The following is an 18,459-nucleotide window of genomic DNA, read 5'->3' on the forward strand; positions in this document are numbered from 1 at the left end:
TATGCAAGGAGGCACGGACTCTTTTCTGGTATCTAAATGTATTGTATTAGCATGAGCAGCAAATCAACTGAACTGAGGAGCAAACCCTAGCAATTGCTCAACTACCCTTAATATACTCTGCCAGAAGGCCTAACCTGGACTGTACCAAACCACTTATGGGGAAGCTCACTAGATGGATAAACATAAACAGACAATACAGACAAATAGATTTACAATTTATAGAATATCAGCAAGTGACCAAACAATTATGTAGATAAACATCTATGCAAGCACTAGCTTTAGGAAAAAAATGATCTTATCAAAAGTAGACATTTGTTCCAACCCCTGCATACACATCCCGTTCCAACACATGGTAGAACCAGGAAGTATAATAGTCATGAGATCTTCTGAAGACCCTTTTGCCTGAGAACCAAAGAGCTAACAAGTAAGTAACTATTGTTAAGATAATACTTTGATTTTGCAATAATGTTAGCAGTAGTGATGGTGCAATGAAGCTTCATAAAGTATTGAAGCTTTTTTAGCAAATTGTTTTACAAAAGGGTTCATTTATTGAGGCTTCACGTGCACACAAATATACCTGTTGGCCATAGAGTGTAAAACAGCCAGATATAATCTTAATCACGTGATCTTTGATATACTTATTTATGGAATATAAATCGATTAAAGTTGGAATCCATTTCTATCAATATAGTAAACAATATAAGTGTTTTATAATTTCATAACATAACTGTATAACAAATTGTAATTGTCTTGTAAGAAATGCATCAATTGTGTGACAACCAATCCTTTGGTCAATAATTGTTTCATAATATAATAATGGCAGGAGGGGAAATGTGTGTTCTAAAATTGGAAAGTGGCAGTGGTTTAACCGGGCAGAGGGTAGCGGTTGTGCTAGCGTAACTAAGAAAAGTACACAAAGGGGAGACTATTAGTTTTTATTGAGTAACAACAATAAACAACAACTTATAAACATTGTTGCGCCAAGATCTGACAACATAGCTGCCAAGAGCAATGGCAAATATTTTTATGTTGCAACATGAGTACACGCATAGGAACAAATGCAGCACCGTGATGCATAGTCTCCATGATATTTGTCATGCTGCAAATACCTTATACCTTCAGGAAGAGGAGGAAAACCAGAATATCACTGCTCACTCTCGATTCTCCCTTTGATTCAAGACAATCGGAAGCAATTGCTTTACATGGACCCATACCATGCCAGCCTGCCACTGATTCCCTACAAGTTGTGCTGCTTCTGAGTACCACCTGCCTGCAGTGCTTCACTGCATTATATAATCGTGATATATTTTAACACGTTTTTATTTTTTCCAGGTCCCGTTTATTAAAGATGGATTTATCCATGTGTGGGTGTTGCAATGACCATGTACATGGCTATATAATGTAATTCAGCCAAGGTTCTGCCAGAGCTTATGTGTATCAAAAACACATCAAGAACATGGGTGTATCCTGTGGAGTTAATAGGAACTCCCAATAGGTGAACTTAAACTGTTTTATAAAATGTTACCTGACAACCTCTTGCATTTATTTCTTTTAGGGTTCTGGAGGGAGGGAGTCGTGTAACGGGAAGTGGCAGAAAGCTGCAGATGCTCTCTATAATGGATGAAATGGAAACATTAACATAAAGCTTGACAAAACATCTGAGTATGGCTGTACTTTAAGTCTGTTGTATCAGTGTTGAAGAACACTGGGGTTTTCATTAAAATACATATTTGCATGTGCATGTATTTGCTTTTTTGTGACTGGCTATGTTTTGTGATTTTTGTGCTTGACAATGTCCTTTGCCCAGGTCTTAAGCGATTTTTATCTCAATGAGATTAACTAATAAAATACAGACTATATATAAATCGGGGCTTACTGAGACACATTCCATGTCCTTTCAATGTATCTGCATTGATTCTGAACTGGGACCTTTTGTTGCAAGTCAACCCCCCCCCACCCCCTTTTCCTCCCCTGACAGTATTAATGAAGACTAAAAGGCACTTACTTGTTTTAAAAACATGTTAAGCTAAAGAAATGTTCCAATCCTGCAGTTTAGGCAAACAGGGCCATGTAGTTTCTAAACAAAGCCAATGAGTTCCTTGACTGACATGTCTGCACATATTTCCTATACCAGGCTTTGATCGTGATTATGTTTACATGTGTGTACAGTATACTGTTGGGACCCAGTGATTCTCATAAATACTGAATAGGAAACACAATTAATGGTAAATGTGAAGAATACCATGAACTGTAATGCCTCATTTCGGTGGTTTTGGAGTTCATTAACATGCAGTACCATTGTATATAATTCACTTTTACCATTATTATAGCACCATTATCTCTCCCAAACAAAGCACAAACAGTTATTCTTGATCACAGTTGTGAAAAGGACAGTTGAAACCACTAAATGAGCGAACACCACAAACCTACGATCCAATGAGGCTTCAGCAGAGAAGAGACTATGGGGCACAAACATGAGGCTGACGATCACATTTGGACATCGTTACGTCTCTGGTTGATCATCGGCTGACGTTTTTTGTGGTGTGGATGTCTGACGGGCTGTTCATCCAAGCAAATGCATACATTCACCCATCTAGTTTGGGCTCTTCTTATTTTGCCTCCAGCTTTTCTTTTCTTCCCTCCACAACCAACACCAGTGCAAAGCAAAATGTCACAGCACCAGTTATAGCTTTTAGCCACGCTGTGGCTCTGTGGCAATGTCTGTCAGTCCACCACTTTCGTCCAGACAAAATATCTCAACAAATTTGCAATGGATGGCCACGTACTTTGGTACAGATATGAGGATAGTATAGAAGAGGATGAAACCTAGTGAATTTTGTGATATTAATACTTTTTATCAAGCACAGCAGCAATACTCCTATTACACTAAAATAAAGGAACACAGTCTCTTTACTTACTGAAATAGTGCAGACGAGGTGTTGGGCATTATTCTGGTATATCTTCAAAAGGTGGAATGGTTTCAAAGCAGCTTTCAGTACTATTTGGGGGTACAACCCCGGTCTTTATCTCTTTGAACTAAATCAGTTAGTTTTTTTTATTAACCTATGGTGTTGTTAAAGCAAATCATTTCGTACACATTGAAGTAATTGAAACATGTTCTTTTTTCAGTTTATGTTGTTTAGTCTGTTTTTACTCCTATGTTTTCACCAAATAATTGGCTTTTTGTGATCTGCTCTGGCTTTTATGAGCCGCCTCAGGCCAGTGCTGTGCTTACATACTCACTAATGAATCACACTGTTTAAATTAGATTTGCAATTTAATGTGTTGGACCTGCAAATCTAAACATCAACATGGGAAATTGTACCTACTTCAATACAAAAGCTTTCTTGGATATGGGCCTTGAATGAAGAATGTGTGATTGCATTTTGTGTGCAAACCTAATAAATCTAAGGCTTTGTATTTCTTCATATTTATTATAAAAGACAGCATTGTCCTGAGTTTAAAAAAAATCTGCAAAAAGCATAATACCTGCTATTATATTCACTTGGCAGACACTTTTGGCGAGAGTAATTTGGAGTTCAGTGTGCTTGTGCAATAATGACCCTTACTAATAATGGCCAATCAACTGGCAATCGATACTAGTAGGGTTGGCTGACATGAAGCATATACAAATATATATATATATTTATTATTAATAACAGAATCACAATAACTGTTGGGGATTATACTCATTTTAAAATTCCACTTTAAGATCAAAAGGATTAATGCATCGTGAATTTTGGTATATTGCCCATAAGTCCTCTTTTTCTTTAACCACTCTTCATACTATTAATACAACAACAACAACACTAGACTAATAGCTCAGCTAAAGTTGATATAATTCATAACCATCATTGTTAGACATATCACAAACTTTGATGATAGAGTTTAGTTTCATATCACAGTACATGCCTCCTCGGTTTGCATAAGAACCCTTTTAGTTTAAACATAGGTGGACATCGAGTGTCCTCAGCATACACAGATGCCCTGCAGGCCCAGCAGTGCTCTTGATCCATGCTGCTCTTGTATCGGACACTCCCCCATCTTGGCTCACAGACGCTCCGTCAGAGGACAGGAGGACTGCTGCTGTCCTGCTGCAGGCTGTCAAAACCGGGGACAACTCCTCTTAGGTAAATACCCCACTGCACTTCTAAACACTTGGCTGTGATTAATTCACTTTGCAGCCACATTGTTTGGTGTCGCTTTCTCTTTTACGGAGGACGTTAACTGAAGTTAGCAACGGCTGCTGTTACTTATCACGATGAACTACAGGCTGCTTCAGTGTTAGCATCAGCAGCTAGCGGTTAGCTTCCCATGGTTAGATAGTGAAACGTCAGCTAACGCTAACCATTTACTCCACTGATGCATTAAGTGGGTAGAAAGTTATTTAAGAAACGTTATTCGCTAATAGCGACATGGCAACACTGTCCTTTGGTGTGAGCTAACCGTTACCGTTGGTAGCCCCGTAACTTAATGAAATGTCAGTTGCCTCCGAAAACATGGAGTCAAGTTGTTAAGTTTGCCAGCGTTAACTTAATTTAGCGGGGGTAACGTTTCACACAGGACACGAAGACCACGATACGTTAAACAACTTGAAATACTAGCTACGTGTAACGTTAACGTATGCTCACACAGTTACACGTAGCTAAATAATATCGCTTTCTAGTACAACAGCGCTGTAATAAAGGTTATGTTTTTGTTGGAACGGCCTTTGAGGTGATGCAAGTTGAAAGTTATTTTGGAGGCAGTTATTTGTAGAACTGATGCATTGTATTGCCCAATACTGAATGATGGTACACCTATTTTGTTTCAACCCATTATATGAGCATATTAAAATGCATCACCCTCACAAACTGCCTCCAAAGAAGAATGAGCACCTCTCTAGAGTTTAGTGTTATCAAATGGTCAAATCAATTGCATTGCACTGCATTAGTTTTAGCTACATTTACCTCTTAAATTGCTAACTAAGTGTATATTGAAGCCAATAACTATTGTCAACAGGTGGAGAGGTTACTTGCTGGAGGAAATCAGAGGAGGGTCCCAGAACCGAACAGAATATCCTTCAACCCTTTGATCAACATGGGTGCAGTCATCTCACGATGGAGGGTTTGTTTATGTCTTTCTGCTTATATTGCATGCAGCTGCATTAATACAAATAATGTTGTTATTGCTTTATGTTTGCCTTAACTTCAGATTTGATAAGCTTGCATGAACGTGCAGGACAAATAACTCAACCACACCATACATGCACAAATAGTGTTGACATACTATAGGTCTACATAAATGATCAGAATCCAGATGTTTATGCTAATATTCTCATCTCCATTCCTTTGCATATTTGCATGCATAGGCTGATTGAATAATATCGGGAACAACAAAAGAAGACCAATTTGACACGTATACAAAATGTGCAGAAAGGGGAAGATGAGCCAGGAAGTTTCCAGATCTTTTCAGGAAGTTGCTTGCACAAAGTGTACAGTTGTAATGGCAAATGTCATCATTTCTTCACTCTGACTTGGATTTCCAAATGTTTGCCTTACAGACAAAACCATCCACTGTGGACATTTTGGAGGGAATCGATAAGGTATGCTTATCAGATGCCAGAAGTGCTTTTTTGAATTCTCTAAAACACATTTGATTTAAAACTTCAAGTCTTTCTTGCATATATTTGCTTGCGGTGTGCGATAACATGCTATACATTTGTTAAAGCCCAATAAATCCATGCTGTAGCTCAACATTTTACTACCCAGTCTGCACTTTGGGTTGGTAGAAAAAGCTCAGGAACAAGAACATTTTCACAGACATTACCAAACCAACAATTGGTATACACTGACAGATGAAGTTATTCAAATAGAAGATAGTCCACTCTACACATTAATTGTAAACCTTATTAAAGATTAAAAAAAGAGGGAGCAAGTGCCCGCATGCAAGAAATTCCAGTGTTTTATTTATGCCCTGTTCCCAGTCAGTGGGCCATCTGAAGGGACGGTTACTGGTGAATTGCTTATTTGCATGTACAGTACTTGAAGGTAGACTACGGCTCATTACAACTTAAGTTTTATTTTTGTAGCTCTGGCGATCAGTTATATCGGTTATGATGACTCACCAACGTAATTGCAGAGATCTGGGAATGTGGCGATATCACTGAAAATAGGCCCAAAGGGGCAACAAAAACAGGTTTTGCCAGATTATCTCTTCCACTTCGTTTGGAGGTAAAACTGAAAATGAGTGCAATGGTTCACAAAGGACAAATTGTGTAATACTTTTACCGTTCGCCTTTGCTTCCAATGCCAAATCAGTTAGGTCTGATCATTTAACGATATAGTGTATTATTTCACTGGTGCTTAGTGAACACGTCAGCCTGTTTTTGAGACAGTGCTATTAAAGACATGTTATATAAGCTTGCATCTTTTGACCATAAACCTGAAGCTCTTTTGACCATAACTTGACGTGTCAACAAATTCTAAATCAGCTCCACATTTGCTGACTGATGGGGCTTTAGTGCTCTTCTACAGTTAAGCTAGTGTGAGGCTATTTTCAGCCCCTGTCCTTGTAGCACAAGACACTGCACATATACTGAAGAGGTCAGGTGGACATTGACGTGTTAAGGAGACGGTCGTTGTTTGGCCTGTTAGTTTTCCTCTATAGAGAAATCATGGGGATGGTTGCACCACACATAGGCGACGGCCTGCGTATTATACTGTAAGGTTGAATGTGAGATCTGTTTATCCAGTGCTTAGAGTGACAGACACACATGTTACAGGAGAACCGTAGTGAACAGAGTGGGTCCCATACTGTCCATGAGCTATTTATAGATGGGATAAACAGCGCTTTAAAGCAGTGAGGTAACCTTTCTATTGAGAAAAGGATGAATAAGCCTTTTATTCATTGGAAAATGATAATGAACGATATAAATATCGGCCTTTTCTGCCAGAAGAGAAGTTTGATCATGATTGGATCATCGCTTTTGTTTGGTGTGCTCCAGGTAGTTACTGCCAAGTTTGAATTATATTTATCTGATATGCTACAGTGTTGGTGTTGTTGGCAACACAACATGTAAAGATATGACACCCATCTTCACTGTTGAGAGACAAAGCATTTAAGGCAGTTGTACTTGTTGGTTTGTACTTAAGAAAATAAAACAGTTAAAATATTCTCAGTTTAGTTTCAAATTTATCCTAATGTACAACATCCTAAAGGGATGGTGGGCTAGCAGTACACTGGAAAAACCACAATTTAATTTCACCTCACCATAAGGTTTAGAAGTTGAGTTCTGTGTGTGGGTGCTGTTTCTCTCTCAGATATATATCACAATATAGAAAATGTATGCAAATTGCATGTGTAATAATCAAACTGATCTGAGCTGTGTTTCACTGTTATCCATTAAATGAGACCGAGCTCTAAATGTGTGTAAAACCATAATGGTTATTCTTATGGCACTTGGATTACTTGTAGTTTGTATGAAAAAACTGTTTCACTTAACCAAAGTCACGTCCCACTAATAGGAATCGCTAACATAACGCTCATTTAATTTATTTCCTCACAGGATATACAGACACTTGAAGAATACAGTGAGAAGTATCAGAGGCAGTTGAAGATATGGGTCGGGCGACTGCTTCTGTACTCGTCTCTTCTCTTCCTGATCACATGCATAGTTGTGTATTTGTGGTACCTGCCTGAACAGCTGATGGGACAGCTCATATTGTCTCTTCCCTTCCTAATATTCCCGTTATTGTAAGTGTGCGAGATAGTCAATCACATTTTCACTAAACTGTAACTACAATGTATTGTAACCAATCAACTGTATTCCTTCTTTTCCCTTTATTAGAGTTTGGATACTTCGAAAAATGCTTATTATTATTTTTTCACGAAGAACTGAAACAAATAGTAAGATCCTTTTTTGAATATTTATCCTTAATTTACCATATAATGGTCATTTTTGTTCATGTTAAAGCTGGTATTGAAAGTGAAATCTTTTTTTTTTCCAGATGAAAAATTAGAAGATCTTAAAGCACAAAAAAGGAAAATAGTAAGTGATGTTTTGTTTCATTTCCATTGTTCCTTTGCTTTTTACTCCAAAGACTTAAAAACACTGATACTGACGCTTAAGATCAGAACAGCCTGGCATCTCGCCTGCCCCTAAATGACAAAAGTACTGACTAATGCTTCCCTGAGATTCTCATCACATTCATGCATCTTATATAAAATGTGTGCTAGAGAGGCGAAATAGAATGTCAACATCACAGATAAGGATTTTTCATTTATTGAACAATTTACCAGTTTCCCCTGTTTTGAGCCAACTGTTATCAACAAACTGCCTAAAATCCTTGAACAAAAACCGCTATTGGAGGAGAACTTTAGTATGATGCTTACTGTGCTCATGTGTGGAACAAACAATAGAAAACATGCATCATTTAGCAGAGATGATACAGTTGCTCAGGTTATGTTTAAAAAAACTGAAATATTTTCAGAGATGAGACATCCCAACAAGAGTGTCGGTTGCTATTCAGCATGTTCTATTCTTTTATTTTGTATTGTTTAGTCTCACCATGTCACTCAGTGTAGTAGTTATGAAGCCATTACAACAATTTCACTACAAGAACCCTCCAGATTTTCTCTGCAATACCCCTGAAATTACCTCTGCAAGCTTGAGAGATCTGCAAAGTGACGTTTCATGCATCTGTGGCTTCCACCGTGGTCAGATAAGTGAGAGAAAGTTATTATAAAAGTAATGATCTCTGTGGAAACGCATTGTGATTCTGATGTCTAGTAGTCTCCTGCAAAGTGAAGCCTTGCACTTCATTCTGAAAGTTTCGTAGGAAGCCTTTGTATTATCGTATTATTATCGTATTATTGATCCTCTCAGCATTTTGCAGCAAGATGCTTGCTAATCTGGGATGTGTACAGACAGAGTTTGATTGGTACAGTGACTTAACCCAGTAAACCACTCTGCTAATGTCACTTTAATTAATAGCATTTAGTGTGGGAAAGAAATAAATCTGAGGAATTGCTTGTCATCCTCTGTCAAGTCTAATAACTTTCAATAATTAGGGCTGATGGATTTTCACACTCTCCATTATCGAAGTAGTGAATGTAATTATTCTTCATATTTGATGTAAAGATTTTGAAATGTTTGGTACTTAAATGAAGATGTACTATTTAGTGGACTAACTTCCGGGTGCTCTTTCTTGCGTTTACGTGTAATGTTATGGTAGGTGATCTTAAGATAATGTGTGTTAATGAAACACCTATTAACTAAATCTGATGAGCATCAAATAGTTACTAAGCAATAGAGCTATTATTATAGGAATCATTTCTTTGTGCAATGTATTGGAGAATTGAATTAACTCTATAATGCTATTTAATGTCTTGTTTTTTTCCAGCTTGAAGAAGTTATGGAAACGGAGACCTATAAAAATGCTAAAATGATTCTGGAGAGATTTGATCCTGATTCCAAGAGAAAAACTGTGAGTCATTTTGTTTTAACTTTGTAGCATAAACACATTTTTTCTAATAGTTTTCCAAATTAAAACAGGCTTTTTGGTCTCTTGTCTTCTGTATAAAGGAGCTTGAATCCTCTCCAGTCGGACCTCAGATGACTCCAAAACCAGGCCAAGGTAGCAATGGGTTCTGAAGACCGCACTATTGTCCCTACTGTCTTACTATTGTTAAGCAAACTGCAATCTTTTTTTGTCTTTAGAGCTCCGCCAGCGCAATGTCATCCCAAAGACCCCCTCAGTGGCAGTGAATCCGGCAAGCGGAGCTGCTGCTCGCCCCCCTCTTGCCTCTGGGCCCACCTATCCTGGACGGTCCTCCCACTCTGCTCCAGGTGGACCCCCAGAGAGGATCCTGTCTGCTATAGCTGCTCAGCAGAGCTTGATGAGGAGGCCTGTGACCCCTGGAACACCTGTTCCAGGAGTCGGTGAGTTACCTGCACACAGGGGGACCTCATCATAATGTGGTCGATTAAGGTGTGATTTACTCTTCCCTGGCTCTGTGTCCCTAGTTGCTCAAGGCTCTGTGGTGTGTGTTGTCAGCAAGGGTGGTGTATGTTATACAGAAGTTGTAATGGGTAATTGCATGAACGTAGATTTCAAATATCTTACTCAAAGGTTAAGCCTTTCTCAAATGAGTGTCTAATTGTGGACTAAGATTAGAAAAGGTGGGGGCTTATCTGTTGATGCAGTCAGAATGTTTACCTCAAGAGTGTGCTGCGTGTGCTTTACAAAGCCAGCCAACACGAGGAAAACTTTCCATACAACAGTTGCTGTATGTGGGAGACATCTGTGGAGTGCAGAGTTGCTGGATATTCAATATAAATTATTTATGGGCTATGAACACTCAATAGAAGATGCAAATAAGTGCAAACGGTAAAGGACATGTGTTCCTAGAGGAAGCGGCATGCTGTAATTGCCATGTGGAATGCCAACTGTGAGGTATGCACGAATCAGGATTACATTAACTATGATTAATTAGCCAGACCTGCGTTTGTTCTCTGGGCAATGCTGGTGGAATCTCACTAAATGTCTTTTAATGCTCGGTGAAATTGCCTTTGGCATTTGAAACACCTTGCAAATGGTTTACATGACTTGATGTTATCACCTGCTTCTGCTGAAAATTGAAAGTGAAAAGCAATTTGATACAAAGAGTCACCACAGAGTTTCCATATGTTGGTAAATTAATAACCAGCAGGATATTGAGACTGTGCCAAGTCTCACAGAAATGACCAGTCATCTTCCTATGATTGCTCTTGATGTTAGATTATATTAATTACTACTCACCAACACAGCAGGGATTCTGGACGTGCTTTGCAAGTGAGATCCAGTGTTAATTCATTAAGAAAAAGGGGGGCAGGATTTTGTAATATTCATCATGGTGTGTGCAGTAAACTGTGAATTTCAGCCTCACTGTTTTTACTGTTTAATGCAGTTGTATTCAAGTCGACAGACTACATCTAACATCGTATTGATGTTCTTTAACAGGGATGCACCCCCCCGGCCCCCCCCCTGGCCAGACCTGTGGTCCCAAGAGAAAGAGGTGCTATGGACAGAGTCATTGAGTATCTTGTTGGAGATGGCCCTCAGAACAGGTACTCACCCTCTGCTTTTGAACAGGAACAATTTAGTTTTCTACATGCCGTTTTGTGGGAATGTGTAATTACAGCAATATTAAGCAGGTTCTTAGCCAACTCATAAAGATGCAGTGCTGAACTATCTTTTATGTGATACAATGCCAGTCTCTATGTACTGTATGCTGTCTTAACTTGATTGTCTTTCCTTCCTCATAGATACGCTCTCATCTGTCAGCAGTGTCTGTCCCATAACGGCATGGCATTAAAAGAGGAATTTGAATATGTTGGTAAGACTTAAAGAAACACACACTCTTGTCAGTCTCCATCAAATACTGCGCCTTCATTTGCCCTCTAGCATTTGGCAGCGTAGTATATCATATAGCTCTTAAATGCCTCCGCCACAACCGACCCCTGTAAGCAAAAACGCAACAAGATTGAATATGCAAACCAGTGCTACACATCAATCTGAAGTGTTTATGCATCTCAGGCATTCTCTGTCATTGGTTCATATTCATGTATATTAATCTATGTCTGTTCTGAAAATGTATTAGAGAAGTGACATAAACTATGTGTACGGTGTTTCATTTGTGTTGTTTCAGCCTTCCGATGTGCATATTGCTATTTCTTGAACCCTGCGAGAAAGACCAGGCCTCAGGCCCCCAGACTCCCCGAGGTCAGTGGTGAACTGAAGATGCCATCTGAGGCACCCTTACCTTCGCCTGCTGCTGACGTAGATGATGACCCGTCGGTTTCAGGTGAGAATGGCACTTAAGCAGGTTTCATCTACACATGGCAAATAAAAAATTTCAAAAAAAATGTAGAAATTAGATGTTGAAACTCTTGACTAACGCATATACATGTCATTTTCTTTGCCTTTTATACTTGTTTTAAATGTGTGCAAATCTAAACAGAATTCTTTTAATTTTTTTTTTTATCTCAATCAGGGCAAACCAAGCTTGCGGATGTCTCAGCTGAAACAGACACCCAAGAGCCAGGCGAACCAGCAGCCACAGAGCCCAGCTCTGCGTCAGACAGCCAAAGCACCCCAGAGTCACAAGATCTGCCCTCTGAGAAATCTGACGGAGAGCAAGATGTGTCTGCCATGGAAGTGGAATAAAACTGTGGGGTAGTTATTTCAAGTCATGCTGGGACTTTGTTCTTTCTTTTCTTTTGACCGTTAACTTGCAAGTAAATGCCGTGAGTTGAAATATCACAGTAACAAGTCAGCAGTTGATGTGATTTTCAACTTGCAGTACAGAATGTCCTTTCTTTTGAGAATTGCTTTTATAGTTCTAGCAATAGTAAGATATTAAATTGCATAATGCTGGCATTTGGTTGCAACCACCAAACAACCCAACCGTCCTTCCCGTTCTTATAACATCTTATTCGGAATAGTAAGGACTATGCTACCTGGTGTGGATTTTGTATAGGAAAAGTTTTGTCCCTTGTTTTCTTTATTTTTCATATTTTATTTGTCTGATTTCTTAACAGTATTCTATCTGAGTTAGTTTGATACTGCGGAAAAAAAACACCAAATATTTTGTGGGGAAAATATAATTGTATTTATGGGAAATTATTTATAAATATTTTTCTATAATGCTTTGCCTTTCATGACGGCGTTGACTGTGGTACTCTGTAGCACGGTGATGCTTACATGTTTACACAACCATGGTACCATAATAGGAATGCACGTACACTGTGTTAATTGCTAAAATGGAGATTTATGTCAGTACTGTGCACCTGTCCCAAGTGCCTTTTTATATTTTAAGTCTCTGTTTCAGAGAGTTATCGATACAACCTATTTACATATAGACAATAAAGTCATTGAGCTGTTTACAGACTGTATCCTTTTGCTGTATGTTGGAATACTTGTTCTGTATAAATATTATTAAATAAACCTTTGAAAACATCTGTGTACATGTGTTCAGAATCACAACACATTCAGCGAGACAGATGCATATATTTTTTTTCTTTTAGTAAGACATATGCTAAAGAATTTTTTGACTGATGTTGCCTTGAAAACAATCAATTGTTGCTGCGTTTTGAAAGTGATTCTGCATCAAAATATGAATCAAAAGGTCAAACTAACATGTAAATAACCATGATGGCAATAGCTCTCATTTATTCCTGCCACCTTCATTATGTCGTGTATTTTAAACTGCCGCCCCATTTCTTCTCCGGCCATCTTCTCACTCAGGAGCATGTTTAAACAGTCCATTTTCATTAGCAGGCCAATTTTAGCTTGTGATCATTTTATTTTAGCTCATTGATCATTTCAGACAGTGTAAGATAATAGGGCTGACACAGAGCCCGACCAGTCTTGATTGCTTGACCCTCTTCATTTGCAACAAGAAACTCATTGCGGCTACAAAGTTGCTCTCTACCATCGCATGACCCTTTTCCCCAGAAGATAGACCGTAAACTATTCGTGAGGTCAACACCCCACGTCTTCTATGGGTTTTGATAATGTATGTTTACAGAGACGTGACCTCCTGGGCCTTGTAATGCATCAATTTGACATAGACAGTAACGCCTGATTCCACCGCATGCTGTTTGAGGTTGACCTCTGACAAGAGCCAAACAGGGGAAAAAATGGGACATCAATAGGACAATGTTTGGATGTTTTCACACCATTGGGAGGTTGTCCAGTATACACAGCCTGCACATATGTGCATCGTCATAAGTAATATATCACAAAAGATATGTGGTTCAACAATGTATGTTTGAGTAATATTTTTTATTCCACAGCACTGAATCATTTTTTGACAGTTTGTACTCCATAGACAGAAAATTATTATTTGTGTGCACAGTTTTCAACTCAGCTTAACAACATTCAGTTTTTTATCTATACACTGCATGAAGAATTTCACAGACAGATCTTTGCCTTTATAAGTATTAGCATTTATTTGGTGGCAAACAAGGCCAATTTAGGCACAATTAATATTTGAAATTACCTTTTAACTCTCCAATTAGGATGTCCATACTATAATTTGCACCGAATTGACCTTGATCTCAACCTATTACATGAACAGTTCAAAGAAATACTCTTTGTATAATGCGAAAACAAAAGATACACTCTGGTTTTTGTCTCCAACTGAAAAAAAGGATTACATCTGGATTGCTTTCATGGAGACACTAATTGATTTTCAAGGATGACAAATGACATACAAAGCCCCAGTGCCAGGGTAATTTTGAGCAAGCGATGAAAATGTACAGTGGGCCTGTCCCAAGGTTCATAGTTCTTTTCATACTCATCTCTCACATGTGCATTCGAGGCCACTTGACTCAAATTTATACTGATCTTTTATTTATACCCAGAAAAAATGGCAGATAAGAAACATAAGTGTTCTTGATATTGTGTTTTGTCATATCTAGCAGCCAAAGATTGAAATCCTGCGAAACAATTTTCTGTAGAAATGAAAGAGCGTGCCCTTCTGAACCCCGGAGGAAAATAACCCCACGGTGCGAAGCAGAATATGAAACAGAGGCACAGAATAAGTAAAATAGACAAGTGCACCAGGCTTGTCACTTTTCCATTTGCTGCCCCCGAGTGTGAGCGCTTCAAAATTCTCCTCATCTCAGCGAAGACCTTCATCGTTATGCTCTATCTACTGTACTGAATACGAAAAAAGCACCATATCAGACAAAAGCAATAAAGAAGGGATTTCTTAAAGATTTACCATGTTTCTGTCCATCAGGAAGTAGAATGCAACAGGAAGAACAACAAAGTCATAAATATACAGCTCAAGCCATTGTGCATTGGAGGCGATGTGGAAAATGCTGAGATGAGTGTCACAGAAGCAGTTTAACATGGTTTTGATATCAGACATCACCATTGGCTCTTGACAACAGCATCATTACACAGTAATAAGAGCACAATCTCCTTCAGAGAAGCATTAAAATCCGATTAGATTATACAAGAGCTTGGCTTGATGAGCTGCGAGGGATGATGGTTCCCGAGCACTGGATCTCTGGTTATTACTGTTGCTCCTTAGCTGCTTGGGCTTGAATTGCCACATGACAAAGTTGATCAGTTTTTCACAAAAGGTCATCAGCTTCCAAGAAATTAGTTTTGAAAATTCAAGTCATTTGAAACGTACACATCCAGATGGATGGCTCTCCATTCCCCCTCCTCCCCACCACATTCAATCTGTCAAATCATGAATGCATGCCGCTGAATACATGATGCCAGCCATAAACCACTGTGCTGCAGTTTACACCAGAGTGACATTCAGGGATCAGAGAGCATTGTCATTCTCTGTCCTATCTTGAACTCATTACACCACTGAGTGATGACATCTGTTTGAGCACTCATACAGTTTGACAATTATTATTGCAAACAATCAACTGTGGTACCTTGATTAAGTAATAAACTAGAGAAGGACATGTGCGACATAGCCTATACATGGAAATATCTACTACATCATAGTATTAAAAACTAAAAAACTTCAAATTGAGGTGATAGCATCAACTGAATTAGCTCCAAATACAGTAATATAATATATTTAGGCTATTCTTACTTTCAATGTTCTTGTACATATACATTTTTTGTTCTTGACTATTGATATATTGATTCATTTTATATAGTGTCAGCAGAGAACATGCCCTCGGAATCAATAACATAAAAACAAGGTTAACCTAAATTTACAAGTCCTGTCATATGCAGGATCGTAATTCAATTATAGTGCATAGAACAACATATATGTATATCTCTTTGTTTTCTTGTTGTTTTACTAAAGTATTACATATTTATGTGCTCAAGAAACCAAAAACCGAATGGGGAAGAAATGGAAGGCCGAGACAACACAACCCTGCTACTACCTCATGTGGAAATCATACAAAGCATCCTGCAGGCAGCAGGTTCATTTTATAGCTTCATCTATTACCACACTGTCATTGTTAATTGTCTTCTTTTTACCTCTGCAGGATTCTCCAAATTGGTCCTATCGAATGTGACAGGAGGAAGAGCATTAAGCATCTGACAAGATGATATCTAAGTTCAATTTCCTACTCCTCACCTGATTTATACCTGCAGCAGATCATTTTCCTTTCTGTCATAAAGACCTCTATAAATCAGTGGTGCTTATGGAAGCACTACAGAACAGGGTCTCTGGATTTGTATCCCCTGTGTTTGCTATTAGGAAGCCATTACAGCCACATTTTCCTCCTTCAAACAAAAATGATCAAATCTAATACTGGCAAGATTAGAGAGATAAAGAGAGAAAGCGCTGGCAGAGCTGTTCAACACAGCCCCCTATCTAAACAATATGCTCTAAACTCAATAAAAACAGGGCTTTTTGCTGGTGACACCATTATCCATCTGTTTGGACAAAATTGCTGTATCATGGTATAAATCTGCGATACGAGTGACATATCCTCTAAAATAAAAGGGAACATTAACTGCTCTATCTTCTAGAGGCCATGGGACTAGCTAGCTATAAGCTCAGTCAAGTGTGATGGCAGTTATACTGTGTTTTACTAGACTGCAGACAATTATACTTTGCTCCTCTCCCCTAAGAAGACAAACTGCCATGGCTTCAGCTGAAATGATTTCAAATAGATTTTCCAAAATGTCTGTCGCCAGATTGCTTCCATACATTATTTCACTTAAATGGAGAGAAAAAAAGAGGGAGCAAATCCACAAATCAATCACAACAGCCCACTTCACCAGATGGAAAGATGAGAGCTTCCAGTGTGTGTGTGTGTGTGTGTGTGTGTGTCTAAAAACCTACAGAGAAGGACAGTTATAGGATGTGCACAGTCTTTGCCTCTTCTATATGTGTCTCACTCATCTTGAGGGATGACATAGAGTATGTACTTTCAGTGTTGAGCTGGCAGTGCTGTAAAAGTGGAATAATGTATAATGAACTGACCCGCTGACTTCTGGCAAGTTCAACAACTAGTTCATTCAACCGATCATGTGTAATCCGTTAAGAGGCGAGGGACGTACAATTATTTCACATGGCAGGCAGCACACACTGCTATGATAAAAGGTGGGCCGTGTAAATAATCCAGACATTTACACTATTGTTTCGTAACACAGGAACATGCTTAGGATAAGACAAGATAAGATAGGAAGAGCAATACAAACATAATAGGTTGAAAATGACAATGGTGGAAAAATGAAATGCTTTAAAATATTCTGTTACAGAATTGTACATTCACTGACCAATATATAGGCTAACATCTACTTCGATATCTAGTTAAACAAGCTATACTTTGCATGTATTTATCTATTTTTCTAATAGAAGCTCACATCCATGTGGAGACCTAATGAAAACAAACGTTGCTACATGTATACCAGCCAATAGGAACGCTGGGTTTTAGCCAGATCTACATCCAATCAGGGCATGGCTTTTTACACACAAGTATGCCAAATAGTGCTAACGCCAACGCTTCTCGTCCTGTCATTATCTGACTTAATCACAGCGTTAGTGAAGTCTTCAATTTAGCTAACACCACAGTGAATTTACGACAGTAAGATTCCACTGGAGGAAAGCAACCTTGTTATTAAATTAGCTCGTGAGAAATTGCTAACGGTGCCTAGCTAGAGCTAGCTAGCGCAACAGGTGGAGCAGAGATGCTGCAGTGCTTTTCACCTGGAAACTATTTAAATGGTAACTTAACTAACGTTACATAAACTCAAATACCGGAACGTTATTTTCAGTGCAATTTTTAGGTACTTGAACTTTGCTGGAGTACTTCCATTTAATGGTACTTTAACATGACGTTGTAACGGATTAAACTACCAAAAGTATTCAAAGTAGCATCAGTTGAAATGATCTCCATCTTGACCAACATCATTTAAATATCGTTTCATCGCTACATATATTAAACCAATGATAATGATCCAGTACTATAATAGTAAAATATTATAGTACTTTTTGTTTCCAATACTTTTACTTAACCTTTTTAAATGCAGGACTTTTACATGTTATGGAATATGTTCACAATGTGGTATTGCTACTTTGATTTGAATACTTCTTCCCTCGCTGCATTTCACCCTCTCTAAGTGTAGGAGCAGCAGCCAGGGAACCATCTCAGACTCTGAGGCCAGTACCTCCATCTATGGAAATGGCAGAAGTAAGTAAGCACAGCTTTCTTGAAGCTATTGTGTGTTTGTTTCCAAAGTTATCACTATGGGTTGAGGCGAACTACTCAGAAGTTTCCTTGCTTGCATGCAAATGTGGCCTGTAAACAATGTACGTACATTTGAGGGAGAGCATCAGACGGAGACTGTGTTCAGACTGTGTATATGCTTCACTATATGCTTCAGGCAGATATCAGCACCTCATAAAAAAATGCAGCTCCTCATTCATCGCAATAAGTCAGTGTATACTCTCACTTACTACTGTCCTGTACTTATACCTTACTATACGATATTATAC

At 38.5% G+C, this 18,459-nt stretch overlaps 1 protein-coding gene across 1 annotated transcript; it reads left to right on the forward strand.

Annotated features, from left to right (window-relative positions):
• Positions 1-4,029: 4,029 nt before the first annotated feature.
• lnpa (limb and neural patterns a) lies at positions 4,030-12,980 on the forward strand. The gene is given in 14 exon segments (XM_079169981.1): positions 4,030-4,130; positions 5,002-5,106; positions 5,543-5,584; positions 7,547-7,734; positions 7,829-7,887; positions 7,989-8,029; positions 9,384-9,467; positions 9,566-9,617; positions 9,701-9,922; positions 10,983-10,999; positions 11,001-11,089; positions 11,288-11,358; positions 11,671-11,826; positions 12,016-12,980. Coding segments are annotated over 13 exon segments (1,221 nt in total). The 5' UTR covers positions 4,030-4,130; positions 5,002-5,079; the 3' UTR covers positions 12,189-12,980.
• Positions 12,981-18,459: the final 5,479 nt, after the last annotated feature.

This window comes from Pholis gunnellus (genome assembly GCF_910591455.1).
Source record: "Pholis gunnellus genome assembly, chromosome: 12".
Lineage (NCBI taxonomy): Eukaryota > Metazoa > Chordata > Actinopteri > Perciformes > Pholidae > Pholis > Pholis gunnellus.